This window comes from Elgaria multicarinata, chromosome 4 (assembly GCF_023053635.1).
Source record: "Elgaria multicarinata webbii isolate HBS135686 ecotype San Diego chromosome 4, rElgMul1.1.pri, whole genome shotgun sequence".
Classification (NCBI taxonomy): Eukaryota; Metazoa; Chordata; class Lepidosauria; order Squamata; family Anguidae; genus Elgaria; species Elgaria multicarinata.
The window spans coordinates 72,231,632-72,249,283 of record NC_086174.1 but is presented as its reverse complement, the minus strand read 5'-3'; the positions used below and the strand labels follow the sequence as shown (position 1 = coordinate 72,249,283).

The following is a 17,652-nucleotide window of genomic DNA, read 5'->3' as shown; positions in this document are numbered from 1 at the left end:
ACTCTACTCCCCTCCATGCTAGGGTCCCAATCCGGACTGGGCCCCGTGCTTCCTGTAGGTTAAAAAAAAAAAGACGGAGCTGCTACCTATATTTTTTAAGTAAAAACACTGGTCTCAGTAACAATGCCTCTTTGCCTCTATTCCATCTTCCTGGCTTATGGGTCCAGGCAAAGGGCTATCCATAAGCTGAGCTTCAACATAATATACATATCCCTTAAACAATGACAATAAGGGAAACATTAAATGTGATGTGGAAGAGCTGCAATTTTCTCTATCAATGTATTTTTGAAGTCTTAAAAGCAGCTATGGGGGGACTGGGGCTTTGCTGTTGGGAGAAGGAAATTAGTAGTTTCCCCGTTTTCTTTAAACAAAGGCATTTCTTGAAACCTGCTATTAACTACGGTGGGGGGAAATACAGGAGCCCTATTCAGGCATTCTATGGTTGTGTACAATAAACATGTGAATGAGGGTGTGCTCCAGTCTTGCCCTCTTCCTTGTGCGTTTCCACAACTTTCTGAAGAGCAGATCCTCTTGTATCCACAGAGGCTCACCATGTGGGCTCAGAACACTGGAAAACCAGGACTCTCCATTGTGTGGAGACCATCCATGGATCAGGAGGCTCTCCTTTTCAGAAAGTTGTAGAAAAAAATGAGGAAGAGGGCAAAGCTAGAGTGCACCCTCACCTCACCTCTACAAGTAGAGAATGACAGAACTGTGTGAGAAGGGGTGGGACTACACTACTTCCTCTCCTCACGTTTATTCTGCACTGCTACAGAACACTTAAATAGAGCTATGTGCAACATGGATTGCTACGGGCTGCCACATGTTCAGACAACAGTGTAAGGGGTGTCTTCCATTAGCACCCCATTATGATTGTTCCATCATCCACCTCCTTGCTTGCTGTGGCCTAGCCACTCCATTCACAGCTAGGTTTAGCTTTGTCCTCAAGCATCCCTGTGCCTACTTCCAACAGAGACACAGAGTGCCCAGAGAAAAGCAGTTACGATGGAATATTTAATAGTAAGTCATTGGAGGGCTTTACAGGATGAAAATTGGCCTAGCTGTCTCATATCAGAGCACTGGGTGTGAAGATTTTTAGTGAGGGAAGTTCTGACTGATCAGCTATGGAAGCCATTCTACATTATGTTCTCTGAGTATAGAGGGTACAGGATTGCAGCCTTGGGATTCTGCATCCCTCTGCAAGGCAATATACAACAATGTGGTATGATTCTCTTTGTTTCCTCAACAATTATGGAAATGCCTGCTTTCACATGAAAACAAAAACCAATGTGACACATACAGGCTTCCCTGATGTAGATGTCCATGCTCTATGTGTAGATGCGAGAGCAGAAAATGGCCAGAAAAGCAGTATGATGTTGGTGAAGCCCCACTTTCTCTTAATCACATGAACTTGCTTCATAAGATTAACACATAAAGGGAGTGTAAGTCTATGCCCTAGTCCTGAACATACATCCATGTAGATAAATGCAATTCAAGCCAATGGTTCTTAAATGCATTTACACAATTCAGGATTAGTAATAAATACTGCACACTTACTTTCTGTCTCTGTAGGCTGCTTTGCTGTTGCTGTGAACGGGTCATCCTTGCCTGTGCCAGCCATTCTTGAACACTGGGACTTTGAGAGAGGGCCAAATCTGATTCACATTCTTCCTTTTCCTGTAGAGTTCCCTGCTTTTATTGAAGGAAAAAGCGGGGGATACAAGCAGAATATGAATTTAGGGAATCCCAGTTATCAGTCTGTGGTTTGGAGCCTTCCACTTCTTAAACTGATTATTCAGATCCAAATTACAACCTACTTTAAATGTAGTTCTGGACTTCTAAGGAAAGTTTATCTATGTAGCATTCCACCTGAACCGCATCTCATTTAGCACACCACGCAGGCATGATCATGGCAGGCTAAGGCCATACACATAGGCAAGTCACCCAATTTAAATAACATACTGGCAATGTGTCATTAAGTGAGCTTTAGGGCTGAGGGGGGATATGGATCGATGACTCCCAAATCCTGGTCCAAAGTTACTAAATATTCCACCACATTATGTTCCTTGCAAGAAGAGTGCTCACATCCACCTCTGTCTTGACACCATGACAAATATATGCCCCAGAAGCCTCTCCTGCAACAGCTTGCATAAAAGGCTACCCTGAAAATAAATATCAAAAATAAAAGAGCTATTGGTCTTCCACATTTTTCTCATAAGCTGCAACTGTCCTATGCTACGATTTTTGTTTTAAAAAGTAATGGAATGTTCTTGTATTAAAACAGGAATATACCTGTATGTCAGCGTTTGTGACAGCATTTCAACATGTCAGCATTTGCTGACATGCTGAGTTTTCAGTGAACTAGGAGCCTGCTATGGGAAAATGAAATTTTCCCAGGTGAACTCAGGAAAATGCTTCAGATAAGAAAGCTGTAGAAAGGAATAACTGCTTACTGGACAGAGAACCCTTACATCAAATATGAACTATTCCATCAAATATTATTCTTATTCTCGAAAATAAATATATGCAGTCAGCAAAAAAACCCAACAACCCTCTGCTAATGGAAGCAGGTTTCTGCTCACAGATCTCCCTTACCACGTACACAAAAATATGCGGCAGAGGGGTAAAATATTAACTGGCCCATTCTCCTGTCTAGCAGAATATCAGATACCTCAGTCAACTGATTACAAATACTTAATAATCGTACTTGATACATTTTTTAAAATAGTGATGCATTGTTTTGTGGTTAAGACCACAATACCCGGACACCTGAAAATAAATTAAGCATATGGGCACTAACACAAGCAGTTTATTTTTCAACAATGGTAAAGATGACAAGAAATGAAGAAAAGGATGAAATAAATTTAAGGTTTCCCCAGACCATATCCACCTAATAGCAAATGGTGTATTGCTTTCTGGAATTTGGAGAAAATAAGGGAATTATAAACTATAAATTAGCAAGGCAACTCTCATTGACACTTCATTACAACTAGCCAACACAATAACTCAACCTCTCTCCAATTCAATTTCCCCCAACCCCCACAATACAGAAGAGAAAAATGCAAACCCAAACCCTCCTTTTAAAGCCAATTAGGTAGATCTCCTTACTTGGATGTTGATCTGCTTGTCATGGAGGACTCTCTGCAACTCCAAAAGGCTTCCCTTTAGTGTTCTGAGCTTTATTGCCAGCTGCTCAGCCTCATCCTTGGTATGAGCTTTTCCTTCCATGAGAAGGTTTTCATTGTGTACCGACAGCTCAGACAAAGCCACTACCTTCTGTTCAATTTCCACAAGCATATTCTGAAGAAGCAGAAACAAGGAGGCAAATTCATACATCCTGAAGCATCCGCCAGGGGCCTACCTCATCCTCTTCCAAGCTAAGAGGAGGCCAAACTTGCATTGCTGCCCACTCTGGTGTTCTCCAGTGTCCTCAGAAATATGGTTCCAATTGCTTGCATTCTCAAACTTCTAACATTTATTTTCACTTACAAAAAACATCCACCAAGAGTTAGCTTTGCCTGAGAGCAAGGAAGTTTTAGTAACATAGACATTTTGTTCGCAATTCAGTGCTCAGATGCTAAAATGCTATTCTATTCTTTAGTGCAGCGATATGCCAGAATCTATGGTACCCAAGATAATGACAATAAACAGATCACACTCAATTATGACTGCTCTTTTCTTCTTTTGCCACTTCTGCCTGGTGTATTCAGGGAGATCCCCTTTTCTATCCTTCTCTCCCTCCCCTCCCCTCGTTGCTCTGGATGTATTGATAAGCTTCTCTTCTCACTGCGGATCTTTCTGATTGGTGCATGAATGTCCCTAAGATCCTCCACATAATCTTCTTTCGTCTAGAGAGCGACTTAAAGTGACAAATCTCTGGCATGTTTATTTTGAAATGCAGATAAGTATTTATACACAATTCCAAAAAGGTGACAATATTTTGACACTGACAAGTGTAAAGACTTAAATTTATTTCCCCTCAGCAATTCCATCTGACAATAAATAAGTCTGGGGGAGTAAACTAAGAAACTGAATGATTGGGTATGACAAATCTGTAAAAAGATTAGCATTTCAAAGCATCTGCTGGAAAACCTCATTTTTTCCCTATGTTTCTGTAGAAATGTTGATCACAGATTTGGGGTCCTTGTACTGTGAAAGATTGAAATAGGATTAAAATAGAAAGATCAATTACAGTTTTGTGTAGGACTACAGATTATTAGCATGCTGTCTGCTACTCATGGCTCGGCTTTTATATCAACAACATCACTAGATTCATAATAGACTTATGCTGCTTGTTCATTTGTGTAAATTAGACTGCCATCAAGGATTTAGTGGCTCATTTCAGACATAACATTAACCCATGCTTTAGTGCTAAATGAACAAGCAGAAGTGAGCCATTAGCACACATGCCTCTTAGCCCGCCCCCCTCTCCTCCTCCACCACAGGATGAGAAGGTCAGAAGAATTTGCTTTCCTTTTAAAACTAACTGGAGATGATGATGATGATGATGATGATGATGATGATGATGGATGTCTGATCTCAAGGACCTCTGCTTAGTATAAAATATAGTTTGTTAACAAGCCAGGATCATAAACTACAGTTTGATGCTGACTGGTTTTATCAAACCATACTTTAAAGTGACAACCTTTTCAGCCCTGAGTGTCGAATGTGATGCTAGCTCAAGGGATGTAGGCCACACATGAGCATATACACATATATGTTAGCATGCATACATGTGCACTCCTGATGCACTGATGCAGATCCTCTTTCACCACTGCTACAGTGTGATCTTTATCAAGATTGCTAGGGAAGATACTGGTGGTGGCAGCAGGGGGTCAAGGCATGCTTGAGGGCCACAATTAATACATTGGGGGCTGCAAATGGCCCTTAGGCCATGGGTAGTGAATTCCTATTTTAAACTAATCAGAGTTTTCCCCATTTCAGACATAACAATAACTTCTGGTTAATATAAAACCATAACTGGATGCGTCAATCTCTGATCTCTTCCTTGTGTCTCTGCCAGAACAGGACAATAGAAGGGATAGTATGCAAGCCCAAGGCTCATGTCTGGTCCTTCATGTAGTGCTGAATCATGGGTTAGCATTACATCAAAATCAGGACAATCTTTAGTTAGCGTTAATACCCCAATCTGAAATACATTTACTTTTATATAAGGTCTGGTTCACAACATCATTTGATTTTTCCGTGCTTGATTACTGAACAATTAATAGCATTTGCTTAGACCTGAATGCTCAATTACCAAAGACATTTAGAACTATTTTTTTCACACAGTTTGGATAAGCAAGTTTTTTATATATATGATCATCTCTTAAAAATTGAATAGTTCAGTTTTATATACTATATGAAGTAGGTCTGTGGTTATTAACATTGTACCCTACTACTTTAACGTAATCAGATGCCACATTAAGGGTGCAGAACTACAGAACTACTTAGGTTTTGTCACAAAATATCACTTCTCTGGAAGAAAGGTACTTGCGCCTGCAAATTATCTGACCAATTTAACAATCTCCGAATTTAGAAAAGTCTTTATGTTAGTTCAATTAAATGTTTACCATCAATGCTTTTAGAGGGAAGATATCAAAATGTTGGGGATGTTTTACTATATTGTTCTTTTAATCTACAAATTCACTGGGAGAGATTCGTCGACTTAACAGTCTTCCAGATTTTAAGAAAGCTGTAAAGACTAATCTCTTCCAGCAGGCCTACCCAGTTGAATTTTAAGATGCCTTTTAATACTGTGCTGCTTTTAATAATGTATTAGTTTTAAACGTTTTAATCAATTATATTATTTTATGGCATTTGTGTTGTACCCCTCCTCAATCCAGAGGGAGAGGCGGGTAACAAATCAATCAATCAATCAATCAATTATTATTTTTTGTTTTTATTACACCTATTTTACAAAAAATGCCAGGAAGATACAATGCATTTTCTCTTTCTGTCCTTCTTTCTGATCAGGATTCTCAGATTGCAGATAATGTGGACAGGTTTTGTGCAGCTGCTAGTGCTTGCTGCAAACTTTTAGTAAGATGGTACTATTCTGCCAACCTGATCCTGTGGACTCATGTTAGTGGGGGAGGGGTTGTTGTTGTTGTTGTTGTTGTTGTTGTTTTACTTTGTGTATAATTATGTATGTTGTGTGTAAGCTTCGTACATGTACATGTACATGTAAATGTAAGATGCCGTTCAATTAGCAATGGCGCGGCTACCCAACTGGTTGCAGCAGTCTGACGAACTCCTGGGCACTCAGCCTGCACTTGCCAGTTCTGGTCCAGTGGGGGCGGTGTGGTCTACAAGCGTCTGATGGCAGCTCGCTCCCTCCCTAAGTCACCATGTTATATAAAAATGGTAGCTCAGGTATTTCCAGGGCTTCTTGCTCTTCCTCCTCCTGCCCTGGTGATGCTGCTATGGTAGCCAGGATGGGAAGAGGAGAAGGGAGTGCCCCTTCTCTTCTTCCTACTGCGGTGCTGGCAGGACAGGAGAAGAATGAGAGGGGCTGCCCCATCCCCTAACTGAGACGCCAATATGTGCATATTGGCAGCTTGGTTACTTCCGTAATTCCCTATTTGTGTTAATGGCCGCCTTAAAGCTAGGCAGTTTAAGAGGCAGGGATGAGGGAAGACACAATTAATCTCTGGTTTTGCAAATACAAAGGCTTTCATGTTTCTTTTCATTTCTGCCCTCTACCCACTGAAGAACCTGTGTGTCTCGGTCAGGGCAAGAGACATATGAGTTACAGCTTGCCTTTATGTTTTTAGAAATGGGGGTCAGCCATTGCTTCTTTGCGTTCTTTGTTAGGTATTACTGATGCCTGCAACACCTACCAGTGACTCATTCAGTCTAAAGTCACCATTTTGGAATTGAGCCTATAATGCAAACCTCATGATTGAAAGATCTAGTCTATTTTTTCAACTTATCTGTTACTTTCCTCATCCTTGCACAACCTTTTGGGCATTTTGGTTGGTCATAATACTGTAGGCTTTGGATTCTTCCATCCCCCTTGATTTTGGATAGTTTACTCATGTTTACATAAAGGTAGAAACTCAATGTATTTTCTGTCAAATAAAATTATACAACATCCATACAGTGTATTTTAAATAGTAATAACATGGTCATAAATTCTTGTGGTTAAAACACTTAGATTGAGCCTAATTTGTAAGCACCAAATTTAACTAATGATTGGTTTATTTTCTCAGTATTTTAACAGTCTATAAATTAATTTTAACTTTGCTGTTTTAAATTTGTATTTTAAATTTCTATTTCTGCACTGCTGCTGATTTTATCCTGGTTGTGCTTTTATATTGTATTTTATGGTTTTATACTGCTGTTTTATACTTTGAATGGTTTTAATTTTTGTGAACCTCCCAGAGAGCTTCGGCTATTGGGCGGTATAAAAATGCAATAAAAAGATACCACTCACCCCACAAGGGGTGAAAAAGCTTCCAGTGATGGGCAGGTAGAGATGGGCAGGTGCTACATGCATTGCACATGAAACAAGCAGCTTTTAACATGTTTTGCTTGCCACATGTAGTATTGACATGACTATGTGTAGCCCTACACATGTCCATGGGGTGGGCAAAGTCTAAGCCAGCCCTTCAAAAAATCTCTTCTAGTGCAAGAGAAGTAATATTTAAACATGAAGATTATTTCACCTGGCAATCAACCAGCTGAGAATCCATATCCATAGGCTCTTCAATGGTAACCAATGTCGTGTCTAACGTGGCTTTTGTATTCAGGAGCCAGTGGTCAAGTTCATCTGCTTCAGAGCGATATCTTTGCAGAGCTTGCTCTTGCCGCTGTTCTTCTAGTTGCTCATTGAGTTTTTCCTAGTAATTAGATGTAGCCATCAATTGTAATCCATTTGGTTTCAAAAGGATAATTGATACCTATTATCTGATAATAGTGTTATGATAATCATATAGCAGAAAGTAACTTATCGAGAAGGGAAGGAAGAACACAGTGTAAGACTAGATTAGATGCATTGAATTAAAATTAATTAAGACTATGAGGATTATAAGAACTTGACCAGGATCTCTGTTAACAAAATAATGATTGGGTTCACATGACATGACAACCTAACTCATGTCATTGGTTGCCATGTCATATTGTCCAAAACCAGAGCGCTTTCTATGGGGTGCATTATTTTTCAAAAACAAACCACACCAAAAATGGCTTGTTGTAGGATTATTTTCACCCATGATGGGCTTTCATGTCCTCTAAACCTAGGAGAGCAATTTTATCGTGAGTTGTGGTGATCGGCTACAGAGCCCGTGCCATTTGCTTTTCGTAATCTCGCCAGTGATTGCCCTTCCAAAGTGCAGAAATGGTAACAGTAATGGAGCACTTCTCAAATTTCCCTACCCTTTACTTCCTACCTATTCAATTTGCACAAATTTTACCTCCATTTAATTACTATGAATTAAATTTGCATAGATTTCTGCAGTTTTTTAAAAAGGAGCCACGAAAAGGAGGGAGAATTAATATTTCTCCTTTCCAGAGATATTTTATTCATAATACACACACACACACACACACACACATGGGGGCAGGGGAGAGAGAAAGAAAGTGGGAATACGCATTATGGACTGATTCACACATGACCTAACTTCTCGTCATATCATTACTCAGCACTAAATCACCCACCGCTGAAAGCATCAACTGATTCTAGCGAAAAGCAGCAGAATCACTCATGTGAAGCAACACGCAAGTTCTATCACGGCTGCACCTCAAGTGATGAACCTGTATTTGCTATCATTTCCTATGACAACAGCAAAAGAATGCAGTGGCCCCTAAAGTCCTTGATAGACCATAAAACAGGGGCAGGCAACCTAGGCAGGATCTACACTACTGCTTTAAAGCGCTTTATAACAGTTATAAAGCGCTTTAACTGCTTTAAAGCACTATAAAACTGTTATAAAGCACTTTAAAGCAGTAGTGTAGATCCAGCACTAGTGCCCTCCAGATGTTTTGTACTACAACTCCCATAAAAGCCCTAGCCAGTATGGCCATTGGTCAGGTAATTGTAGTCCAAAACATTTGGAGGGCATTCGGTTGTCCACCCTTTCCATAAAAAGCCTTACTCATTTGAGTGTGTTGGGAATGTTCAGACCAAATACCACCCTTTCTGCATCCTTGTACCTCAAGCAGCTGCCGTTTCCCTGAAGCTTTCATTTTAATAGTGGCCATCCTCTCTGCTAACACAGTGAGTGTGGACTGCAGAGCTAATTGATCAGCAGCATCTGTATCCAGTGGTTCAGAGACCAGCTCCTCTGCTAATGCTATTTGCAGTTCACTGATTTCATCCTGAAGCATCAGAATTTCATCCATCAATGCCTAGTAAAAACAGGAGAGGCTTGGTTTCAATATTATTGAAAACCATATATGAAAAGACAACGAAGTCTACTATACAGCTTGGCTGTGAGACAGCATTCAATAGTTCCAAGTAGTTTTTACAAAGAGAAGATAAAGTCGCTCACACATCATATCCAATAAAATGAATGTGGTCTGAAATTGAATAAAAGTGATCACTGATATAACCAGCACAGTATGCAATTCACTTCTATTAAAATTCATTGGTTGAATCCAAACTTAAACATTGTTATAGTAAACCCACTAAAATAAATAGTAAACCCACTAAAGCCACGTTGATTTCAATGAGTCTACTCTAAGGAGGACAAAGAGAGCAATGTCTTAAAAGCCAAAGATAGTCTTGATTCCTCCGCCCCTCAATTTCAACAACAGCAGAGAGTGGTAAACATCTGCAGAGAACTGTTAACTTTTCAACACATTTTTTCTCCATTTCAACAACAGCAGAGTGGAAAACATCCTCAGAGAACTGTAAAATTTTCAGCACATTTTCAGGAGACAAGTTTGTTAGGTATTTGGATTTGAAGACCCTACACCTGCAATTGAACAAGAACCAATAATTAAAATAGCAACTTATTTGTACCTGGTGTTCAGCCATCTGGCTTTCTGGACTCTTGCCAGCCTCCAGAGTCTCATTTAATTTCACCTCAGTGGTTTCCATTTTTGTAGATATAGACTGGAGGGAGTCTTGGTACTTCTGCTGACGTTCAAGGGCTTCATAGAGGGTGCGCTGTTTTTCACTAATCTAAAGGATAAATAATCTATGAGTATATACAGCCTTAAAAAGAGAAAAAAATATTGCAGTGATGTAATGACATAATATACAAAATGTCATTTGAAAAGAAAAGGAGAAAAGGAAGCTTACAGGTGCACTAATGTTTATATATTACATATTTCTCCATCACCTCATTAGGGATGAGACTATCATGAGGCAATGTATATTGGCAATATGTTGCAAACAGTTCCCAATCTTTCATTTATAACTGAAAAGCTTTTATATTACCTGTATGAAAAATGAATCTTGGCTAAAGTTTGATTCTCATTACTGGGCATGCTGCTCACCCCACCCCACCCCGTGATGTCCACAGTTGCCCTGGACATCTGTACAGAAGAAGCCTATGTGTGAACTGACAAGGAACCTAGTATTTATTTATTATAGGTATTTTTATACTGCCCTTCAATCATATTTCCTGGGCGGTTGTCAAGAAACAAAAATTAAAATATGAATACAAGCAAAGCATAATAAACTTCAAAGGTTACTAGCTACGAAGCTTGGGGAACTATAAAGATCTTTGCCAAATTAGGTGCTAAGTTAACCTCTCTGGAGTGATCTTTCCACAGCTGGGGTGGGGGTCACCACCAAGAAATATCTTTTTCTGATAGCTACCCACCTCAGCTCAGATGGAAGCTGTCCTCTGAAGATCTTATAGTTGAGATGCTGGCACACCAGTGGTATTCAAAACTTTTTAGACCATCTATGTCTTTGCAAAAACATCTACTCTGACATAATCACTAAAACCACAGAAGCATGTATAGTAACATCTCTCCTTTTCCTCCTTACACCAAAGGACTTACCACATTCTTCAGTGTTTCCCAAGAGCGTTGCAAATCATCTAGCTTGGCACTGGTGGCTAACTCTAATCCCGGTTCACAGGACTCCTGACTGGATGAGGTGCTGGGTTGAATCCTGGAAGCTTCTATCTGCAACTGTTCAGCAGATAAGGCTTGATAATAAGCAATGTCCTATGAGCGTGAAGCACAATATAGCACTTTCAAAGGAGAGGATGTAGCACATTCTTGCAACTTCTGTATATTCTACTTTAGTGCTGCTGCCCTATAACTTAGATTTCCAAGTATCAAACACCATAATCAAATTATTATTTTTATGTAACTTTGTGCTTAAGAACAGTTTGAAGATGGAAAAGTCTGATTTAAATAAACACAGAACAGAAAAATTGTGGAATTGCTAGTCTTTGATCTAACATAGATAAAATTGTATTTGTGAGTTTTAATTCCAGAATATGTAGGAAAGCATTCCAAACCTCCAGGAAGTCTCAGACAGAAGGCAATGCCATTTAAAAATAAAAAAATCTGTGTTTTAAAGCACAAACCTAAGTGATTACCCTTTATAGACAGAGGGCTCTGAGTTCAAAGTCCTCGATTTATCCAAAGCGTTCGGACCTCCCATTCCTGCTTTTTAAACATTTTTAAAGGAAGAGGCCTCTTGGCCCATCTACCTGACCTGTCTCTTGGTGAGTGAGGAGGGGAATGGAGAAGCTTGTGAATACAGCGGATTCATGGGCTCTTGTTCTCCTTCCCCTTCCCCTCCTTCTGAGGTTGCAAGAGTTGCTGCTGCAACCTCAGAAGAGAAGCTGCTGCGGTGCTTCTGTGGCTCCTGTGAGGGTGGGGTGGGAAATCGACGCTTGGGATTTCCCTTCCTGAGGTAGTAGCTATGTCTTTGGCCTCAGTGAAAGAAGTCTGCACCAACCTATGGGCCATCCTGACATGCCATTCCAAGGACCATAGGGTTGCTATGTAAATTGTGTTTTTAGTTTTAATAGCTTGTATTATTTTATACTGTACTTTAATGCTGTATTTGTTCTGTGAACCACCCAATGAATTTGTGTTGTTGGACAACTATATACTTTCAGGAAATAAAGGAATACACATAACATTTTTTTTTAATGGGACATCAGAAGAAAGGCAAGGGGAACTGTGCCTTGCATCATGCTATCTAGGCTATTAAGGGCACAATCCTATGCATGTTTAGATAGAAAAAAAGTCCTGCATTCCCCAGCCAGCCATGCTGGTTCATGTTACCTGATCATATTCATGTTACCAGCCACACCTGGTTCATGTTAGCCTCTTGACACATATAATCAAGCTCCTATCCAAATCACATAAAATGGGCTCCCAGAATAAAGAAGCAGGTTCCCTCCTTACTGCCAGTACAGGCAGTAAGTGGACTTTTGTGCACTGCATACCCTTGACTAGTTTATTTTTATTCCTGACCAATTAACTGGTCAGGAACCAGGACTAGAACTACCACTTCGCCTTTGCTGCAACCCTAGCCTTATGTCAAAAGGTTTAAAAAGTCTAAAGGTGCTGCTTTAGGGGCAGTACAGCACTCCTGACCTCACAAACCAGCACATGCTCGTCCTCCCAACTCTCTCAGACTCCCAGTCTGGGCCTACATATATCGCTTGCTTAATTTCCTATGTTTCAAAATAGATTGCTCTAAACAATTGCAAAAAAAGAAAAAAAAAGAAAAGAAAAAAGAAGAGAGATATTATAATATTTTAACATTTGATGTTTATAAACATGAACACATCTTCACTTACTTGGGGGGAAAGGTTTTTGTGTTTGCTTATGAGGAGCTGTGAATCTTAGGCCTTAGCTAGACCTACCGGTTAGCCCGCAACGGAGGAGGGAAGATCCCGTGATGAGTTTATCACGAGATCCCTCCTCTGTTTACATGTGACACACGATGACCTCAGAAGGAGAGGCGTTGCGCCCACCTTTTTTTTTTTTACTTAAAGGGGCAGCAGCGCATGAACGCTCATGTGCAAAAGGTAAGTATTTTTTAAAATTTAAATTACGTTTGCTGCTCCCCCCACCCTACTCCCGAAGGGCGCAGCGCTCCTGAGGAGCGCTGTGCCCCATGTTCGGCTCCTGGCGAGGAATCGCAAGGAGCTGGGTCAACCCGCGGCGCCAGGCCACACGTTCCGCAGTCTTGGGCTCAGCCTGGGACCATGGAAAAACCAGGGCCAAAGGGGAGAGCGAGATCCCAGGGCAAGGGAGGAATCATCCCTCCCTGATCCCGGGATCCCCTGTGCGTCATGTGGATGCACAGGGATTATCATGGGGAACACCCCGGGATTTTGCCCTGTCTAGCTATGGCCTTGGTCTGCAAACACTATTTGCAATCCTTCCAATGGTCCTTCCATTATTCAGACTTCACTCTTTGTTTCTTCTACCATTACAATTTTTAGCGACAGGAATATTTCACCAATCTCATTGTAACACTACCTCCATGTTCCACAGAGAAAGGGTGATGTGGGTGCTTTTGAGTAGAAGTGAAGAGCAAGAATAAAACATTAGTAGTGGAGGCCAAACTGTGACACATGACTGTAGTACAAATTGAAGGAACATAGAGGGCACCATAAGGCCATGCAGGCCAACTTGATCCTCTGCTGGAACTGCCCCCCCCCAAACAAATTAATAACCACTGCATATTAATTAAGGGATGGTGGAGATGGTACACTGTTCCAGTAGAAAGTGGGGCTAACCTGTACAGTTCCTAGATGTGTTCATTGAATGTTCGGACAAGGTCATGTGGATGCTCAGGCAGATCAATAATATATACTGTATGTTATGGGAAACTATGGTGAAGTGTCTACCACATTGATAGCCTTGCCAGCTCTTTGTGGCCAGGACGGGATGGGGCCTTTCCCCCTTTCTTTTCCATTGACTACACAGGGCATCATGCCAGCACTTTCTCTGGGCATGGTCTGGGAAGCAAGGGTGCTTTGGATCTTGTGGATTCTCCTTACTCCCAATGCCAGTGGGACACCACCAGTGGAAGAAAAACAGCAACATAGTGTTCCATCAGTGTAGTGGGTTCCCTCAAGTAGCATGCATGTCATCTCACCAGTTGACCTCCCTCTCTGTTGGTGGAGTGGCACTTCTGCCATTTCCAAAGGCCCTTCAGCTGCCTACCCAGACAGCTTAGAATTTCTCCCTTAGTTAAGATGTGTGCTTAAAAAAAGAATAACTGTTGGAGACCAGGAGAACTGGGAAACTGCTGTTGTACTGTATTATAAATGAGCTTTAGAAAGCTCAGTGACTCATTATCTTCCTTCCTGTATTTGATTTTATTAAACTTTTTGCTCTTAGTAATTTCCTTGATTTTATATTACGTTTTGAGTTAGCTCCTACATCAGAATAGTTCTGTATTTAGCCTTTGTTTGGAGCAACACATACTTGCTGTTAAATAGAGGGGCCTCATCTACATCAAGCAGGATATTGCGGTATGAAAGCGGTATATAAAAGGAAGGAGCCACACTACTGCTTTATAGCAGTATTGAAGAGCACTGACAACTGTTGGGGACCATTAACACATACCACATACCGCTTTCATACCACTACATCCTGCTTCGTGTGGCTCCTGCTTTTAATGTACTGCTTTCATACTGTTTTCATAGTGCAATATCCTGCTTGGTGTAGATGAGGCCTTAGAATGATTAACTAATGAATAAACTTTTCTTGGCCAATTCCCATTCTTCATTCATTGTACTGGACCCTTGATATCAAAGAGCTCCAAAATACACACTGATGGGCAAAAGTGCCAGTCTGAAAGTGACAGTGTACTGACAAGAATGCTCAAGCTGAGAATAAAGAGATGGAATGAAAAATTTCATTAACATAAAAAAATGACCATTCATATTTAAGCGACAAAAACAATGGAAGCTATAAAACTCTCTGCAACAATCTAGCGGCAGAACGAAGACAGACAAATAAAGAAACACTGAAATAAAGTAACACTGTTAGCACAAAGTTGTGTTTTCTCAGGACCTTCATCTCTAATGCTTTAAATCTTATGCATGCACAATAAGATAATATTTTGATTTTGAAACTGAGAATGAGTGGCCCCTTTTTCATAATAAAGTTTAGGTAATAAAATATAGGTATTAAAGTATTGAGAGAGCTCAATACTTTGATGTTTTGATTCCCCCCCCCTTTACCCTGAGAAAACACTCATGTTTTCTGAAAGAGGACCACTGAGGACCACAAGATATCAAAGAGGGATATACCTGGTTAACAGAAGCATCTGTATTAGCCACAGGTGAAGGAGAGCGACAGGCAGGTGGAGAAGAAATCTCACTGTTGGTTCCCTCTTCCCCAGACTCCTCAGTAACAGGTGACAGAAGTGTGTGACAGCGACCAGCAGTCATCTGCCATGGGAAATGTAATCCCAAAGGACAGGAAGATCATTCAGTCTCCACAAGAAGGATTTTGCATTTCATGCAGTTATAAACATGGAGTTCCACCAGGACATAGTTGACAAGCATGTGCTTACCTCTCAGCCTGACAGGGTGACCAAATGCAAAGGAACATACATAGGGCTTCTGTTCCTTTTATGACTGCATGGGAGACCATTTGGACAGGCGTTGCTTTCCACTCCCTGCATGACAAGCTGCTCTTGTCAAAATTCCCTGTTTTACTCAACTATTAGACCTAGGATCCCTGACTTCCTTTTTAGACCTAGGATCCCTGTCTCCCTTTTATGTGGTCACCTTACATACCAAAATTATATTAGTAATGCAAATGAAGGATGGAAGAGTGTTAACTCAACATCTGGAGAGTTTAAATCATAATATTTATTTTAAAAATAACACCCATCTGCAATCATAAGAGATGAGCAGGAAGGCAAATATATGTAGGGGTAAAACTTCGATGTACAAAGATAAATAAATATAGCACATGTAGCTTTGCTTCAGATAATACATATCTAAGTAACGTTGCATAAGAGAAGCAGATGCACATGTAAAAATTATTGAAAGCAATACACTTTTGTGGCTACATCTAAAGTCTCATGTAATTGATCTTTCCCATCCTCTCAGACCCCCCATGCTCACCAAACTCTGCTTCCAGAGCATCTCCCAACACTGAAGAGCAAAATGGGGAGAGGGGGAAATCCTCTATGCTGGTGGATGCCATTCCAACAGCAGGCAGACACAATTGGATTTCCCCAATAATAATTAATAGTAAAGCATCTGTATTCCTCTAAGTATTATTTATTCCAGCAACGTTTCCAATGATGTTCAGTGCAAATGTTTTAAATGATTCATCCATATGCAAAATTTTCATTTCATTTCCCCCTCCCCCAATTCTACACCTAAGCATCCAATCTGCATAAAAGACTGGGTATTATTATTATTATTATTATTTTTTAAAAAAACTATTAGAAGCATAAACATCAACATAATCTATTATTGTTTAAAGAAAATGCAATTTTATTTGGAGGTTCAGATGAATTATTCGTGTTTAGAGAGCTGAATCATCAAAATAGATGCTCGCACGCACAAGCACACACACAAAGGTAACAGGCTGATTTCTGTTCTCCTCATAAACAATTGGCGGTTTGCATTCTAATCTGCAACACCCAGGCAACCCAGTAAAGCATGGACTGTGATAATAATCTGCATAATAGTGAAGCAGTAATGCAAAGGACAGATACCTCGGATAAGCAGCTAAGTTACACAGATATTGCTTACCATAACTACAGAGGGGTGAGCAGAGTGTGTTGAGAGCAGTTCTGAATCCAGTTCCTCCATTCCTTCTGAAAGTCCTTCCACTTCTGTCACTGTTAGCAGCATAGTGGCATGCTTAGCTTTCATTGTTAGCATCTTGCACTTAGAATTCAAAGATGCTATTTGTTCCTGGTAGCCTCTGATCTTCTGAGCCAGCTCCTGAGGAAACATTTGCCCCCACCCTGACAATCAGATGCAGCATGTAGGAACCATAAGACCACATAGCAATTCTGCTTCCGTTAGAGGGACCGGCTTGTTTCTCTAAGATCAACCAATAAAATCACAGCTTTGTGTTTCAGAAGCTCTACATCAGCAACAGCAGTAGCTGAATGGCAGGATGTTGATTGTGGGAAAAGTACAAGTCAGGCTGCATCTCACTACACAGCTAAAGCACTGATCGAGGAAGCTATGCTGTGAAACCGGAAAAGCAATACCAAAGTCTCTCTACCTGTGACTGACAGGAGGGAGTATCTGTTAAACTGGCATTATCATTTCTAAAGATAAGTAAACGCTGCAAAGGATCCTACTTGAAAACAGAGGGGGAAATTCTCTCTTCTCTCCCTCCCTCCCTTGAGATACTAAAGCAAGCTGAAATAGTGCATGCCAGGGAAATGAGGTCATATGGTGACTTGGAAGTGTAAAAAAAAAAATACAGCGTTCACTTCTCATCAGGCTGAATACAATGAACAAAGCAGACAGTGATACACAAGAACTGCCATGGATTAACAGACACCGTGGTTTTCTTCTTTCTTTGTTCTATAATTCTGGAGATACTGATAAGCTAGCAGCTTTCACATGGCATTATAATATTCTTTTATTTTCTTGTAATTGCCTTCATAGTTTCACAACATGGACTGTATCCATATTATTTTCGCAAATAAAAAACATACACAAACTAATTTGCAAATAAAGCCCGAGTCCTAAGCTTCTCTATAACAGCAAATATATACCTAGG

At 40.4% G+C, this 17,652-nt stretch overlaps 1 protein-coding gene across 1 annotated transcript in view; it reads right to left on the bottom strand.

The window, feature by feature from the left end:
• The window catches only part of SYNE1 (spectrin repeat containing nuclear envelope protein 1), a 356,826-nt gene that overhangs the window by 115,785 nt on the left and 223,389 nt on the right, over nt 1-17,652 (bottom strand). Inside the window, exons 90-97 of the mRNA XM_063124531.1 lie at nt 16,662-16,856; nt 15,198-15,338; nt 10,960-11,127; nt 9,968-10,129; nt 9,157-9,351; nt 7,671-7,844; nt 3,109-3,300; nt 1,558-1,689 (exon numbers count right to left, since the gene is read on the bottom strand). Of these exons, the coding sequence (XP_062980601.1) occupies nt 1,558-1,689; nt 3,109-3,300; nt 7,671-7,844; nt 9,157-9,351; nt 9,968-10,129; nt 10,960-11,127; nt 15,198-15,338; nt 16,662-16,856 (1,359 nt within the window). The remainder of the gene's footprint in view (nt 1-1,557; nt 1,690-3,108; nt 3,301-7,670; nt 7,845-9,156; nt 9,352-9,967; nt 10,130-10,959; nt 11,128-15,197; nt 15,339-16,661; nt 16,857-17,652) is intronic.